The sequence below is a fragment of the Rattus rattus genome, chromosome 9 (genome assembly GCF_011064425.1).
Source record: "Rattus rattus isolate New Zealand chromosome 9, Rrattus_CSIRO_v1, whole genome shotgun sequence".
NCBI classification, from domain to species: domain Eukaryota; kingdom Metazoa; phylum Chordata; class Mammalia; order Rodentia; family Muridae; genus Rattus; species Rattus rattus.
Genome location: NC_046162.1, coordinates 45,475,223 through 45,492,628, shown reverse-complemented (window position 1 = coordinate 45,492,628; position 17,406 = coordinate 45,475,223). Strand labels below are relative to the sequence as shown.

Here is a 17,406-nt window from a genome sequence, read left to right as displayed (position 1 = left end):
TTGTTTCTAAGAAGTTCATATATATGTATATATATATACACACACACAATAAAATATGATCATTACTGGTAGTTTGAATAAGAATAGCTCCTATAGGCTCATTTATTTGAATGCCTAGTCACCAGGCAGTGGTATCATTTGAAAGGGTTATAAAGATTATGAGGTGTGGCTTTTGAAAAAAATATGTCACTGGGTAGCTTTGAGGTTTCAAAGACCCACACCAGCTGCCTACTCCCTCTTGATCAAATTGCAGCTCTCGGCTACTGTTCCAGTAACTGCCTGCATGCCACCATACTCCAGACCATGGTGATAGTGGTCTAAACCTCTGACACTGTGAGGAAGCAGCCCAGTTAAATTCTTTCGTTCATAAGCATTGCCTTGGTCATGGTATCTCTTTACAACAATATGACAGTGACTAAGGCACACATTCACCCCATTCATTCCCCTGACACTTCTCCCAAACCTTCCCTATCCCAGAAAACCCTTTCCAGCTTCGTTTCTTTTCACGTTTTGGTAACCAGCAAGTCCTGGTAGAGCTGCTCATATGCTTGTAAGCATGGCTCTAACCTCTGAAACACGGGAAACCTAGCAATGGCTACATCCTCAGTACAAAATGATTCCCCCCGCCCCTGCCCCAAGCAACCGTCAGTGCCAATAGCTCCTCAGTAAGGGGTGAAGCCTGGAAACCATCTGCTCCGTCTATGCCAAGGTCGGGATGGTTTGATACTCTGCAGCTCTTAGAAAGGTAACGAGAGCTACTGTGAGTTAATGATTCTGATAGCTATGTCATGTCCAGAAGACAGTGATCTACTGTACTCCCTCCTATCCTCCGACACATTCTCTCTGTTTCTGCTTTCCCTTCTGCGATGCTCCCTGAACCTTGAGTGGGGTAGGTAACATAGATGTCTTGTTTAGAACTGAGCACTCCATAGCCTCTGCAGTTTGGTTGAGAGCAGTCCAAATGTGTGGGCATAAACATAAATATTTACAAGATATTTTGATATTACGGCCATTTAGCAAAAATAATAACAGCAGGTTTTACTCTTTAGCTTCCCTGGACATGGGTTTTGACTAGGATTAAAAAGTCTGAGTACACTTCTAGAGAGCACTTCCTCAAATCCAGTGAGAAAGTCGTTAGTTATCCCTTAACAGCCATGCCACTACTGCGTGAGTGGGACTATGTCACCTGGCAGGCCAACGACGCAGTGAGCAATGCCAGACACTGAGGAAGATCATGAAATCACTCCCAAACAAGCGTGTAGTGCTTGGCAGTTCTATAAAAGCTAGCCAGCAGGGACAACTTTCCTGCTGGTGTGAGGTTGCTACTTTTGTGTCCTCGCAGCCAGTGTGGGCCGACTTCAGCAATGGGATTTTTATGGAGTTGTGGTGAAGAACAAGAGCAATGGCGAAAGCCTGTGTTTTCTGAAAAATCTCAGGGCCTCTTGGAACCAAATAACTTGCAGGGTGGTAACTTATGCCTCGTCCTGGGGTTCTCATCTGTTAACTCATGTCTTCTGGGGTCAGCACTGTCCACCTGTGCAGAGTACTTCTGTCCCAACTCTCTCTCTCTTTTCAAGGTGTATTTTGAAGCTAGTATACTAATTGCTGTGTTTACATACAGCTCTTTCATGCATCCTCGGTTTGAGCTAATGGCAGTTCTAACTAGAGTGGATCATTCTTCTCTTCACTAATTTTTTTTCTTTACACTTCTTCTCTTAGCCCTCGATGATTTGAAAGATGCCGCTATATTTTATCTTAACCCTTTTTGGTTATATAGCATATGTATGTCATTTTAAATGTGACTTCAATATATATGTTTCAATGAGGTATGAAATTAAGCAATATATCTAGCATCTTCCAAACAAATTTTAGAGTACCTTAATCTTAATCATTCCCTTGTAGCTTTCATTATTGTTTCATAATGTATCCTATGGCTTGTTATTGCTGTTAAGAGTCTGCTTTCCATCTAATTACTACTCTTTTATTGGTACCTTATACTTTCTGATGGCTTTTAATATTCCAATGTCATCATTGATGTTCTAAAATTTCACTGTATGATAAAGATGAACCCTTATTTATCATACTTAAGAGGGATATGCTCCTTTCAAATAAAAGCTGTGATATTTTGTTAATTGCGGGTAATTATTAGCTTTAGACATTACCCCTCCTTCATTTTCTCTATTCTCTACATGTTTCTGCTAAGCTTATTTAGATTCTCTCATCCTGATGCCATTCTTGTAAATGCTCACAACTTTCCACCCTGTGTCTTTCTGAGCTCATTTTAACCATTCTCCAGGTCTTCCAGTTCTCCTATTCTGTTCTTGATTCTATTTATCTCATTCACTATTACATCTAAGTAACTGGGTTATTTTCAGGCATTCTTGTCAGTTCTTTTCAGGTAAGCCCGCTCCCTTTCTGAATGCCTTTGTCGGAGGCTTTCTGATATATCTACTGCTCTAAGTATACTCATTTAATGGTTGTTTTGGGGTTGCTTACTTGCCTTCCATTCTTAATGTACTAACCTTCATGAAGTACGTTGTTTAAGGGAAGAGGTTGTTTTAGAAGAAAAAAGATCTTGGTTTTTGAGACAAGGTCTAACTCTGTGACCCAGGCTAGTCTAGACTTTGTGATTTTCCTGCCTCAGTCTTCCAAATGTAGATGGAAGGAGTCTTCTAATTGTCCTTTTGTAATGATTCTATCTGAGGTACTTTCTGTTGCTATGATGAAGCACCATGGCCAAGGTAACATATAAAAGGAGAGCATTTAATTTAATTTGGGGTTCATGATTCCAGAGAGTTTGAGCCCATGACAATCATGGCAGGCAGCATAGCAGTGGGCAGGCAGCAGGCAGGCCTGATGATACTGGCTGGAGCAGTAGCTGAGAGCTAATACCTCAATCCACAAGCACAAAGCAGAGTTGCATGAACTTTTGAAAGCTCAAAACCACCTCCAGTGTGACACACCTCCTCCCACAAGACTGTACCTCCTGTTCCCAAAGTCCTGCCACATAGGAACCAAGAATTCCAACATACGAGCCTATAGAGATCATTCTCATTCAAACCACCATGTTTCCCTTCCCAGCTCCCAAAGCTTATTGCCATGCCATAATGTAAAATGCATTTGATCTGATTTCAAAAGTCCCTGGAGTCATTCACAGTTTAAAAGTCCAAAGTTCCAAGTGGAAGACAGTGGGAATCCAAAATCTCGGTTTCTTCTGAGATTCACAGCAATCTCTCAACTGTAATCCCCTGTAAAATCCAAAAGCAAATTACGTATTTCCATTATACAATGGCACAGGATATATATTAACATTCCAAAAGAGGGGAAAGAGGGCATAGTGAGGAAATATTCTATCAAAGAAAGACTAAAACCCAGTAGGGGCAAACTCAGAATTCTATGTCTAATGTCAATGACTTTTATGCCTCTTCCTTCCAGCTTTGCTGACTAGAGCAAGCTTCTCTCTTTCATGGTCCCACTTCTGTCTGCAGCTGTCCTCGGCAGGTATCCCACAACTCTGGCATCTCCAACATCCTGACATCCCATAATACACTTCACTTTCACAGCTTCACACTATGGGCACTCTAGGTCTCCATACAGGGACTTCTTCCCTACCACTCACTTGGCCTCTGCAGTTTTGCAATGAAAGCACCACTCCCTTTATACCATTTCACATTGGGCCTCTCCTCATCTTTACAGAACAAGCATTGGCCCTAACATTAAATTTTCTGGTGCTCTCTTTCTTTTTAAAATTATCATTTTGTACTTTTTTCCATTCTTGCTCTTGTTCATTGTAAATCTTCATGAGTGGTTACTAATATCCAAGTAACAGAATCAATATTAGGCTGCCTCAAAATCTCTGCCAATTAAATTTTTCCCATACTCTTTGACTTAGCCTTAGGCAGATTCTCAGTACAGGGTAAAAAGGAGCTATATTATTTGCCAAAATATCACAAGGATAATCTCTAGCCTGTTACTAGTATTGTTTTCCTCTTAAATCTCTCGAGCTTGGCCTTCATAGTGGACACTGCCCTCTGCACTACTGTCTTCCATACTCCTGTTAAAATGGCCTGTTTACAGTGTTCATTCACTTTCCTAGTCTGAAGGCCCATTGTCTTCCACAGTCTTCCAAAACTCAGCACGCTCAGGCCTGTCACAGCAATAGCCCACTTCCTGGTACCAATTTCTGTCTTAGTTGCTTTTCTTCTGCTATGATAAAATGCCATGGCCAAGGTAACTTATAGAATAAAGCATTTAACTTGGCACCCACAGTTCCAGAGAGTTAGAGTCCATCATGGTGGGGACTCAGTGGCAGGCAACTAGGTATGGTGCTGAAGCAGTAGGCCAGAGCTTAGATCTTATTCCATAAGCACAAGGAAGAGTAAGCTAACTAAGACAAGCATGGGCTTTGTAACCTCAAAGCCCAGGCCTAAGGACACACCTCCTATAAGACCACACCTCCTAATCCTTCCCAACAGGCCCACAAACTGTGGACCAAATATCCAAACATGCAGTATGGCGGCCATTCTCATTCCACAACTTCCAACTGTAAATTATAATCATTTGTTCTGAGAACATGCTTTTTCCTGATGGACTCTCCAGTTCCCAATATTTTAATTCTATTTTGGAATCTAAGGACAAGAAAGAGTTGAAGCCCATGTATAAAGACACAGTCTTACAGAAATATACAGTCTGGACACTTAACTCTCTTAACCCTCTTTTTACCTATGACTTGAATACTTCTGAAAATGAAATATTCCACTGAAAGAATTTCCTTAGGACTTAGTATATAGCTCTTCCAGTTAAATTAAGAAAGGAGCTAAGTTTGTAGCTCAATGATGAGATTCTTTCTGGCATGTACAGGACTCTGGAATCAACCCCCATCATCGCATATGTGCACACGCATGCACACACACATACACATACACTCACAAGAATTAAAATTATGTTGTGCCCCCTTCTCTGATTTCTACTAGTTCTCACTTTCGAGTGATATATATCTCTTGGTTTTCCAAGAACTCATCCTGTTAGACATGGTGCTTAGAGTTTTCCATACTTCCCAACTAGAGGAGCTGACACACTGTCAGGGACAACCAGGACTATATAATCTTCTGTTACACTTGAGCTCTATTAAGGAATATCACAGTGATTTTTTTTTGAGCTTCTGTGCATCCCAGTTCACTGCACTCCATATGCAGACGGGTATCTACTCAATGGAAGGTGGAGGTTGCTTCCCTCAAGTCCTGATTGGTTTAAGCAATGATCTATGTTTCCAGGTCCAGGAAGCCAAATTGACGGAAGTAAAAATCAATGAGGCCCGAGAGCACTATAGGCCAGCAGCTGCCCGGGCATCTCTGCTCTACTTCATCATGAATGACCTCAGCAAGATCCATCCGATGTATCAGTTCTCCCTCAAGGTAACTGTCACCTAGACTTTTCCCCATAATCATAATATAGCAAAATAGCACTATCGACCTAGGGTCCATGAGAACTTACCCATCTTCTTTAGTGATGGCAGATCTTCAAGATTTAAGCCAGGGAAGCAGCTGCACATTAGACTTATGTGACAATCCCCACTTCTTTGATTTCGTCTTATGTAACTTACCATAACAAAAGAGGTTTCTGCTGTGAATATCTTCCTCATTTGTTTAGTAAGCACATTGAATATCCATTAATGCTGGATGATGCATAGCAAAGGATACCAAGGAACAAAAGAAGTGTAAGGAGTTTTTCTTTCCCCAAAGAGCTTAAAATATAATGGAGAAGATCCAAAATATATATTGTTTTTATTGATGAAAGACCAACTCCAGCAATTAAGAGAGACCAGCACTAAATTACTTTTCTTATTATCCTAATATTCCCAAAGCTACTACTTAGGGCTGTTGAAATACCCATAAAACTAAAGTTCTTAGCACATTTTAAGTGCTGACTAAACTTATCGTACTCATGAAAAAATAAAGACCTATAAATTTTTGGGACTCGATGAAAGTACATCTTATCCCCTACTGCATTCATCAAAGGACCATAATTAAAGAGGCATTAAGATGCTGTGAGTGGGGGAGTTCTGAACAACATGATTGGTTTAAACCAATAAGCAGAAAGGTTGTATACACACACACGGGCGGGGGGGGGAGTGGGAGAGTGCAGGGCAGGTGGCATTTCTCTCATAGTGGAACTTGAATGCACACACAAAGCACACCTCAGTTCCATAAAATATTTCCAATTTAATCAACAGTGGAAGTCAAGGTCAGCATGCAGGGTTGGTGATGAGTGACTTAGAAACCTTCAGGCTTTCAATCCGTACGGCTCATTTAATCGGAGATGGCCTGTCACTGTTTCCCAATGTCTTTCTTACAGCATCGATACCCTGTAGCATGTATGGACTATGTTTATGATATTTTGTGGTTTTAAAATTAACATAGGCTGATATTCATATCTTACAAACATGCAAAAGAATTACAAGATAGTAGAAAGCCAGCATAGAAATGAGCATAAGTGAACTACAGGATGATGCCCTGAGTTCAAGAGCAGTAGAAATGCACCATCAGTACCAGGACCCTGGCACAGTGATGCTTTCTGAACAAGAGATCATGTGAAACTTGTGAATATGTGTTCAAAAGGTTGTTTGTAAATTGTTTTATGGCGATAGAAGTCTGATGCAGACGGTTTTGAAGCATGACTTCCAAAAAAAGAAAGAAGTCACCTGGCATAGTGGCACACCTGTAATGCCAATCTTGAGGTGTGGTGCTGAAGTACAAGGATCGTGAGTTCGAGACCAGTTTAGTACTATTGGCTTAAAAAAGAAGGAAGGAAGGAAGGAAGGAAGGAAGGAAGGAAGGAAGGAAGGAAGGAAGAAAGAAGGAAGGAAGGAAAATATATTTTGAATCCTAATATTGTTGTTAAGAATGCTAAGGACAGTTGTTCACAGACCAATGTGATCTTTGAAAATAGAATTAAATGTGTAATGGTTAAGTAACTGTGACAAGATCTTGAAAAATATAAAACAGCAGAGAGGCGATGAGGAGGGAGGGCTTCATGGGCACTGTATGTAAATGTGCTGAACAGATACACACACAGGCAGAACAACTATACATGCAAAAATTTAAATAAATAAGTCTTTTGAAATAATTACAATTATAATAAACAGACTTGAACCTAGATCTTAGTCCTAGCACAGGATCCATGTATACCAGGCTCCATAGAGCACTTATAAACAAGTGTAGGTGACTTTTAGCCCCTGGTCTTCAGCATCCTTTAAGTTTTTTCTAACATTTTTTCAGGCATTAGTGGGACACAGTCATCCACGCTGTGCTTTCTAATGCCTACAGTAAGACAAGGGTGGGATTCTAGAAAACATGAGCACCAGAGCCAGCCCTACTCTCAGAATGCACTTATTATTTTCTCATAAGTAGAAGGAATTTTTCAAAATACTAATATGTTAGAAAATTGATTTGGCCCCTAACAGTTTCAGAACAGATGTTAAGAATCTTCAACGGTAGTTAAAGTCAGTGAAAAAAGAAAACCTCTGTGGGGGAGAGACCTTCTAGGGAAGCTGTAAAGGTGGGGGTCAGGCCCAGCCCCAGAGGCGTTCACACACCAAAAGGGGGATATACTAGCAGCCAAAGTAAGTTCGGTGTAAAGTAAATGCTAAACATAGACAGGATTTCTATTTTCTCTGGGGGCTTTTCTGGATTATAAATCACCTTACTCAAATTCAGTACCGTGAGGTTCTTCACTGACACTGCCTTTGCAGGGAATTTTGGAGGAAGTGGACAGTAATAGCAAGGAGAAGGCGAGCTATCCTGACCCATTCTCCCCATCTGCTCTGCCAGTGGAAGCTTCCCGCATTGCTCCCTGTGGCCCTAGGGGACATTATCAGCCTCTAATGAGCTATCATTTTATCTTAAAATCTATCAAGGGAAGGTAAATACAATGGGTTGGGCTAAGGACTGGCAGAAGACTTGCTGAGATCATCAGCAACCGAAGAAAGCTCCTAGGACTTTGTTAACAAGAAAGTCCTTGGCACTGGGAGAAAGAAATGTACGTCTTCACTGTTCTTAAATGAAGAACACCAAGGCTCAAACCTTGTGTGGCTTCCACCGAGGTTCAAATAATCGATGTTGTAGAGACTAAAACCTCTTAGAACCACAAAAGGAAAATGGGGAAATGAATAGAAAACTGTAGAACTAAAGATAAAATCAACTTATATTTTGGTTTTTATTTCCTTTCATTATTTGTTCTATCTCACACTTAAAATGTAGTATCCCAAATATTTGTTTTTATAAGAAATCAGTAAGTTTCAAATGATAGAATATTGGTCAACATGTAGGCTTAGACTTTTCAAAACCATCTTTAATAAGGGTTTTCAAACCCTTTAACCCTACCCCTTCTAGCCCACCCTCCAAGGGTAGGAGAGAAAAGATCATAAATAGGACAAAGGGATGTGGACCTGTTCAGAAGTAGTTCTTTGGGGGCAATCCCAATCTCTGTTGTCAGGATATAGGCAGTCAGATCAGTAGGATCAGGATACTGACAGACCAATTCAAAAGTGTCACCAAACATGAATCAGCAGCAGTGCCCGAATCAGCACAAGTCAGCAGGAGTGACCAGAACCAGAACGCGAGGAGAAGTTCTCTGCCATGCCTCTCTCAGTGAAGTGAAGATCAGCAAAGACGTGAGACCAATGAAGCATTGCACAGCTAGCAGTGCAAGCGCTCCAACACTGTCAGGTCCTGCTTATACTCTCTCCAAGCATCATGTGTCTTCTCAGGGGTCTGCTTCAGCAACACATCAGATGAGTCTGCATCACATGACACGCCAGAAATTTCTACTTCAGTCACATCATTTTTATTTCATACCATGTCCTGATTGTAGTTCAAAGGAGCTGAAGGGAGGGGGGTGTGCTCCTTCCATTGCAAGAAAAGGCAGTGAGATTGAAAAATACTTACGAAGACTTGGGAGAATGAATGCAAAACTAATAGAAACAAACATATGGCATTTGAGATTCTTGATGAGAGGAAAAGTCATAAACTAAAGTAGATCTCACTACCTACTATGTGCCAGGATCAGTCTTAGAAAGGAAAGTTGTTCAGAACACTGTCTCTGCACCACAAGAATTTTGTCATCTATTAAATAACATCACTAACACAAAGAATCATTCTTGACTGTATCATTTTTGTGTTTAGGGAGTTATCTGATAAAAACATACTAGATCAAGCCCTTTGGCCACAGTATATTTGTTTTTCATTGATTTCACTAATCAGCACTCAATATACACATTTATTAAACCATTTTGTGTGGCTAATAACCTTCAAGCCATCTCTCCAGTCCCTAACAGCACTGAGGAAGTTATAAAGATAAGCTTATTTGGCTCATAGTTCTTGGTCCAAGATCCAGAGGCTGTAATAGTGACAGTCTGTTCATTGGCGGAGTCCATAAGTTGCATAGGACTTCACTCGGTTAAAGTCAGGGATCATACCTCTATGCCCTACTTCCTGGTGACCTCACCTCTGAGAGGCCCCCTCCTCTGAATATCATAGTCAATCTAGAGTTTTGGGAAGGACAAACGAGGAGCTAATAAAATGTCTGCTGCCCTCAGAGAAGTATCAAATCTCCTGGGACTGGAGTTACAGTTGTGAACAACCATGTGGGTACCGGGAATCAAACCTGGGTCCCCTGGAAAGGGCAGCCACTGCTCTTAACCTCTGAGCTACCTCTCCAGTCCCTGATAGCACATTTTCTTCCTAGTGTCTCCTCTAAGCAGGAAGTGATGGGAAAAGCTTTCAATGAGTAACTAGAAAATTGTAATATTCCTCAAAGGGAAGAGGCTTCTATAAATCACCTATGATTCCTCTTCTCTCCACAGGCCTTCAGCATTGTCTTCCAGAAAGCTGTGGAGAAGGCAGCTCCCAGTGAAGATGTCAAAGAGCGAGTCACTAATCTAATAGACAGTATAACTTTCTCGGTGTACCAGTACACCACACGTGGCCTCTTCGAATGTGATAAGCTGACCTACCTAGCCCAGCTCACCTTTCAGGTAAAATCAAATCAAAAATGTTCCCACGAATAGTATTTACCATCCAGTCAGCTTGTCTAAGAAATGATAGCAATTTCTCAAAGGACCTCAACCTGGTCCTCACATGCACCATAGTTCAACTCATAACTCGTAAGTAACCATTGTCTTCCTCAGAGCAGACATCCTTAACCATTGTACTTTCTTCCTGCTGACAACGGATATTCTGAGATCCTCAAAACGTCCCTCCAGAAGCCACCACCAGCCAATCAAACTGGCACTGATCATGCAACCAATAGATTGGTGCACAATCCATAGCTCGGACTTCCTATTGCTGTCACCACAGCACACTAAGGGATCTTTGATTCTTGGGAACTTGAGCACTTAAGACTTCCCATGTCACTGTATCATAGGAAAAGACCTTGATTAGTCATTTAACCCTGACATCAAAAAGCCTTAAAACTTCACTTCTTTGTTTGTACCTTCCTCAGCACTCAGAATTGGGGTTTTTTCCATGTAGAAGTGCATAAAAATGTGCATAGCACAGGCTACATGAGCCCAAAGACCCTTTCCAGTGCTAAAAGTCCAGTGTCCTGTCATCCATTTGTGCTGCCTGTATGTTTCAGCATCTGAGTTCAGGCATTCATGTTAACCCAGCTGAATGACCCAGATGACAGAGTAACCTTCAAAGAAACCTGGATCCCACCTCTCATGTGACTCACATCCACAGCCAAACCAAAATCCATCCCATTCACACATCTCTCCACACGCCTTTCCAAGCCTCTGGACCTTCGATCCCCTTTCCTTGGAAAGTTCCCCCTTCCTGTTTTAATAACCCTGTCTCTTATCTTCCCCAAGACCCCAGGACAGAAATTGTAGTTAGATTAATCCATTCCTTCTCCTGCCTGCTAGTCACTTCTCTACTTCAGAACTCCTTATTGATTTATAGATGCACTTCTATTTTGCATATATTCATATGTCGCTTTGACACTTCCTTCAAATCATGCCGTTTGTATGTGTCATCTGCTCAATTAAATTGCAGGCACATACTCCATGGCACTTATGATTGATATATAATACTTGCTAACCAAGATATATAGTCCTCCTCTCTGTGCATTTAAGTCGCTCTGGCATTTTGGCTGAAAACAGATGCACATAGCAGAAATTTGCATGAATATACACTTCTAATCCACCCTCTTTAAATAGCCAAAATTGATGGGCAAGCTCTAGAGCTAAAGGCAGCAGTAATTACACTAAGTGACAAACCCTAAGATCTCCAGCCCGCCGTGACCACAGCTGACGAATCTCGGTGTTGTTTTTCTACATTGCAGATTCTCCTCGTGAACCAGGAAGTCAATGCAGCAGAGTTGGACTTCTTGCTTCGGGCTCCAGTACAGACAGGAACTCCCAGCCCAATGGAGTTCCTGTCCCACCAGGCCTGGGGAAGCATCAAGGTAAGTATCAGTCTCTAGAAAAAGTCCTGTTCTCTCAAAGGTTTGACTTAAATACCTGTCCTCACGACATCAGTGTGTCTCTCTCAGAGTTGAAACATGGAGCCATTTTGAACACAGACATGTCCCCTTTTCTGCACCACCACAACCATCACATTCTTTCCAAGCCTGCCAAGAAGCAGTCAGTAAATGCCCCAGTGAGAGCCCCCCCTTTAGAATGGGAGGGAGTCAGAAGTCCTGGTGTTTTGTGTTTCTTGTTTTGTTTTGTTTTGTTTTGTTTTGTTTTGTTTGCCAGCTCTGCTTCTTTTCCTCCACCAAGGCTTAGGGCTGGAATCTAGGTAGCTCAGATGAGCCCGGCGACTTGTGAAAGTACTCTATACCATTTCCAGAAGTCAGGCTAGTGCTGGACCTGTTAGGCATCTCTATTCATCTGAACCGAAACCAAGCAAGAGGATCTTTCCCAACCTGGGACTCTTAGCACTTAAGAGTAGATCATGCCTATTGGGTTTGTTGGGTTACACTAGTTCATCCTCTTGTCCAACTGGGAAATGGGTTTGTTTGTTCCCAGTTAAAATAGGAATGTGAAACACAGGTCCCACCATTTAAAAATAGCAAACCTAGGACACAAGTCCACATTAGGCACATTAGTCTAGTTAAGATTTTATGAATGTTGAAAAGATCACAAGCTAGAAAGTCCTTTCAGTAAGGACTGAATCCACATTCGGAGCCAGATCTGATGTCTATCAAAAAGTGAGGAATGATTGACCCCAGATCCAGAGAGTCCATGCCTGCACTCTATGGAGTCAGCTCTCTAGGACATAACCAATGAAACAGCACATGTGTAAGATGAATCCTGTTTATGATCCTCCATGCTTGTTCTCACAGTGTATAGATGCTTATAGCAAATGATAGTGGCTACCTTGCTGGACTTAGAAATCCTGATGAGAGTGTCTGATACCTTTAGGGAACGTCTGTCCTGAAAGCAGTTCTGAATGAACCCATGTGCAGAACAGGAGCAACAATGGAAACAATGGAAATAAGTTAGTTAACACCAGCCCTAGATTCAGATATACCTGGGTTCATGTGTGTGTGTGTGTGTGTGTGTGTGTGTGTGTGTGTGTGTGTGTGTGTGTGTGTGTGTGTTGGGGGCAGGGGAAGTACTCTGGCATGTTACCAAACTCTTTGGATCCTTTGTTTCCTTTTCTGTAAAATGGACATCATAACATCTTCCACAAAGTAAACACTCAGGAGTTAGAATCTGCCGATAGTTGTGGTGTTTGCCTCACAGGCTGCTATTGTCGAGCTATAAGTCAAGTTTCCTAAAACAACAGAAATGTACAGTTGTGGAGCCTGGAAATCTGAAGTGGTGATAGAGGCAGAACCAGGCTGCCTCCAAATCCTCTTGGCAGGACTTGTCTTGGCATCTTCCAGTTTCTGGGAGCCTGCGACATCCCTCCGTTAGGGCCCTATAGGCTCACTCTCGGTTTCCAACTGCTCAGTCTGCCCAAAGCTGTCCTCCCTCTGTGTCCCTCTCATTCTTGTAAAGGCACCACTCACGTTACACTCTAGTAAAGGCATTCGAGTAGGACTAGGACCTACCCTAATAAAACCTTTTAAATTGAGTACACCTACAAAGACCCTATTAATTTTTAATTTTAAATGTATTGAAAGACAAATAATGCTAGAGGATAACTCTCTGGTATATCTTTTGATAAACATAATTCATAATAATCCTGATTTCAATTTCCCCAATATAGGGGACAGGCATGCTATGGCTAATAGGGGTGTGCCTACTAGAATCTGTCCCTTGGGGTGAGGGAATGTTCAGTCAGCGTGAACTGCCAGCCCGAGCCAGGTCTAGTTGGCTTTCTCTGTATCCTTCCCCACTATGCCCTCTGTGACATAAGTGAAGAAGAAACAATTCACAGGCTCCCATCTACTCAAGCTGGGGCTGGGGTACAGGCCCTGCCTTCCCTCCTTTCACAGAGTGCATTGCTGGCGTGACTTGGCTTCACTCTGGTTTTTTGTTTTGTGGAATGAGCTCATCTAGCTGTTTAAAATATTTTGCAAGTGAGCAAAAAAATCTCTCTCTCTCTCTCTCTCTCTCTCTCTCTCTCTCTCTCTCTCTCTCTCTCTCTCTCTCTCTGTGTCTGTCTGTCTGTCTGAGTTTGTTGTATGAAAGAGCAGCTCCAGATCTCCAGATCCATCAGACGGGAGCGCAGCCTGGGATGTGCACAGGTGAGGCACAGAGCAATATGAGCTGCGCATCATGGAAGCCTTTGATGAATGCTTTTAAAGTGTTTGCTTGGATGGTAGCCTAAAGATACAAACTGAGTATAATTGAATAGGAGATGATAAAAAAAATATTTTAAAGGATTCTATCTAATGAGGAGGTTGATTGCCTTGCTTCCTTCCCTAGAACTAATAAGTAGGGAATGAATGACATTTCTGTGATAAAATCCTGCTTTTATTGTTACCCTTTGTAAGGATGTTTTCAGTTCCCTCAAAGGCTGAACTTTCAGGTAATGGGCATGTTCTGTTCTTCATTAGAAAATCTCATCTGTGCTGAATTTCTTTGTTTGCCTTTGAAAAGGCCCCTCACTGCCACTCTGGTTGCCAATTTAGCACTGTTGTATTTTGCTGCACAGTCCAAAGTAATTAGGTTAATTAGTCATTTCCATTGAGCTTATTAGAAGGCTAGAAATCCCTTTCCCTCATTTGGGAGATTAAATGTTGCAATTGTGCTCACCAAAGAGCTTCAAGGATGTGGTTTCAGACCCAGGCCTGGCAGCTGGGAGCTCTGGTCATGGTATAAATTGCTCTGTTTTCTGGATAAGATAAGGGCAATTGGAGAGCAAAGGGTTAATGATGCTGCAAGCTATTGGGGGGGGTGCAGGGAGCCTTGAAAGTAGATGAGAGTCCGCTCCTCAGCACAGAAAGAAACAAGGATAGCAGATGCAGCCCAGCCTAGCCCAGCCCAGCCCAGCCCTCCCCTCATGCTGGTCCTACAGACATCCCACTTCCTTAATTAAACACTTCCCAAAAGCTGCCTATGCCTAAGGAAGTTCTTGCCCACAGAGAGGTCACAATCTTATGGGAATTAGAGACAAGTGATATAGCAATTGAAATCTAATAGCTGTCAAGGCTGCACGGAAGGAACTTTTGTAGTCTTCAAAGCTTTGGGTCTATACTAGAAGATAAGCTATGCTACGTGATCACCCAGCCTCATTTTTTTTTTTTTTTGCATGAACAAACCCAAGCCCAAGTAAACTTCAGGAGTAAACTCCAGTAAGCTGTTCATGGTGGTACTGGGACTGAACTATCTCCCCACCCCTCATCTACTTTTCCTCATAGCACCCTCCATCACTTGTCATGGAAGGTGTTTCTTATGCTATATGGTTGGGGCAGAATTAGTAATCCACCGAGCCCAAGGGAGAGGATGTGTGCTCATCCTCACAGAAGAGCACAAGTTCAGTCAGCCCTTCTGCAGCCCTCCCTCGTCCTAATTCCCAGTAAAGATTCTCTGCTTCTGTCTTAGGGTTTTACTGCTGTGAACAGACACCATGACCAAGGCAAGTCTTATAAAGGACAACATTTAATTGGGGCTGGCTTAGAGGTTTAGAGGTTCAGTCCATTATCATCAAGGCAGGAGCATGGCAGCATCCAGGTAGGCATGATACAGGAAGAACTGAGAGGTCTACATCTTCATCTGAAGGCTGCTAGCAGAATACTGACTTCCAGACAGCTAGGATGAGGATCTTATAGCCCACACCCACAGTGACACACCTACTCCAATAGGGACATACCTCCTAATCATGACACTCCCTGGGCCAAGCATATGCAAACCATCACAGCTACCCTTGTGCTTCTCATGGTTCCATCTCACCCTCAAGGTTTGGGCTCACTTTTATCCCTCCCATAAGATGCTTCCTCATTCCCTCTGCCTTTGTGCCTGCCTAACAGAAGCCTCCATGCCTTCCATGAATTTCTTCATCTCCTTTTTCCTTAAAATTTTAAGCTACTAGAAGGCACATACCTATTTTTTCACTTATATTCTGATGTTCTTGGAATATAGTAAGAGCTTAAATGTTGAAAGAATAATTAATGAATAAATGAATGCATGAATTAATAATTAACTGATTATTGACTGATAAGTGGATTCAAATAATAATTTTGAGTTTTTTAACATTCATTGCATTATATGGGTGTTTTAGACCATCTACTATTGGAGAAGAAAAATATAAAGTCAGAGTGGAAGCAGTGCAAGTTACTACATGTCATAAGGGGATTCTCTGGTGTCAAATCTCCACTGAATTCACTTACTTTTTGTCACTACAATGAAATACCTAACAGCACAACTTAAGGTGTCAATAATAATTTTGGTTCATAATGGAATAGGACTCAGTTCATCAGAGTGGGAGAGGTATGAGGGACAGCTCAATTTACACTGTGGTAGGCCAGAAGGCCGAGAGCAAGACAAAAGGTAGCCAGGGATAATATAACCACAAATATCCCCTCTCGGTGACCTGCTTCCAGCTAGCTCTTCCCTTGAGTTTCCAAAATAATGCTACAAACTGGGGACTAAATATTAAAACCCAAAGCTATATTTAAACCATAACACCCACCCAATATTTTAATATCAAGACCGATGATACCATAGACACATTAAAATGGTATAGTATGATTTACTACTCTGCTCATCCTGAAATATACTCTCTATAGCACATCCCTTACCTCAATGGTCAGGGATCTTAACAGAAAGGACAGAAAGATCTTAAGGGCCAAGGGAGATGGTGAATAATGTCAGATAGTGTTTTCTGGACACAGCATGTCAGCTGTGCACTCACAGTGACTGTGGCAGCATGTACAAGACCTATGTCACCTCAGCCAGACAAAACCCCAGCACAGACAGGAGGAGGTAGGAGTTAGTTCCCTAACTAAGGATTTATTGGCTTTTGATAGCTGCTAGGAGAAGATGCAATTTTCTTTATGGATGTGACTTTTGGTATGTAACCCACACTCTAGGGCAATTACTATACCCAAGAGTGTATGGAAAATATGATCTCAATTTGGGGTAGAGGAAGAGAAGGCACTAAAACAAAATTGGCTGGGTAGAAAGGTGGAAATGGATCTGGTAGATGTGGAGGAAAAGGGTTAAATATGGTCAAAGTAATTTATAGTACTCTGAGAATGAGGTTTTCTGGATGGAAAGGGGTAGCTTCCAAGTAGTGAAAAACTGGCTCAAAATCGAGGAATAAAGACTGCCCTGGGAGTCCCATTCATGGGAGCTATGACTGGGCCAAGGTAAGGGCTCCTGTGCATAAGCAGAGGCTACATGATACAGGTTCCCTCCAGCTTCAGGGGAAAGAGTGCCCTGGCTTACATTCTATCTTTCCCAAATAGGAGGAGAAAGAAGGGATAAGACACAAGCTATCAGAAATCAAACATCTAGAAATTAAGTGATTGTTTATTGGAAACTTAAGCTCTATGAATGGCTATAAGTGCTCTGCAGAAAGATGCAGGAACATTACACTCTAGATTACAGTGCTGTGTTTGCTGATTTTGAACTGGACTTAGTGGAGCTTTAACGAATAATAAGCATGACCAGCACAAGAAAAGGAAAGAGTCTAAGTTAGTGGCAAAGAGAATAGAACTTTAGCTGACTCGGTAGAGTCAGGAACATACCCAAGGATGAACAAGGAAAGCTCAACTGGGATGGGATGGAGCAAGATACCTTGGAGAGTGAAGAAGTGTGGTTCCCACATTCTGATCCTTACAGACTAGGCGGTCCATGGAAACGCATCCTGTGGGCATGTGAGAGAGATAGGCAGAGTGTGGTGGTACACTGAATGTGAAAACAAAAAAGTACCTCTGACTTGGGTGTTGGGGCTCTGCAACCAGAAAACTACAGCACCTACTTTAACTCCCTTTCATATGTAGCAGTGT

At 42.0% G+C, this 17,406-nt stretch overlaps 1 protein-coding gene across 1 annotated transcript in view; it reads left to right on the top strand.

Annotated features, from left to right (window-relative positions):
• Window positions 1-17,406, top strand: part of Dnah9 (dynein axonemal heavy chain 9) — a 343,066-nt gene that overhangs the window by 287,568 nt on the left and 38,092 nt on the right. The window contains exons 57-59 of the mRNA XM_032914418.1: window positions 5,274-5,414; window positions 9,863-10,033; window positions 11,341-11,463. Coding sequence (XP_032770309.1) covers window positions 5,274-5,414; window positions 9,863-10,033; window positions 11,341-11,463 — 435 coding nt within the window. The remainder of the gene's footprint in view (window positions 1-5,273; window positions 5,415-9,862; window positions 10,034-11,340; window positions 11,464-17,406) is intronic.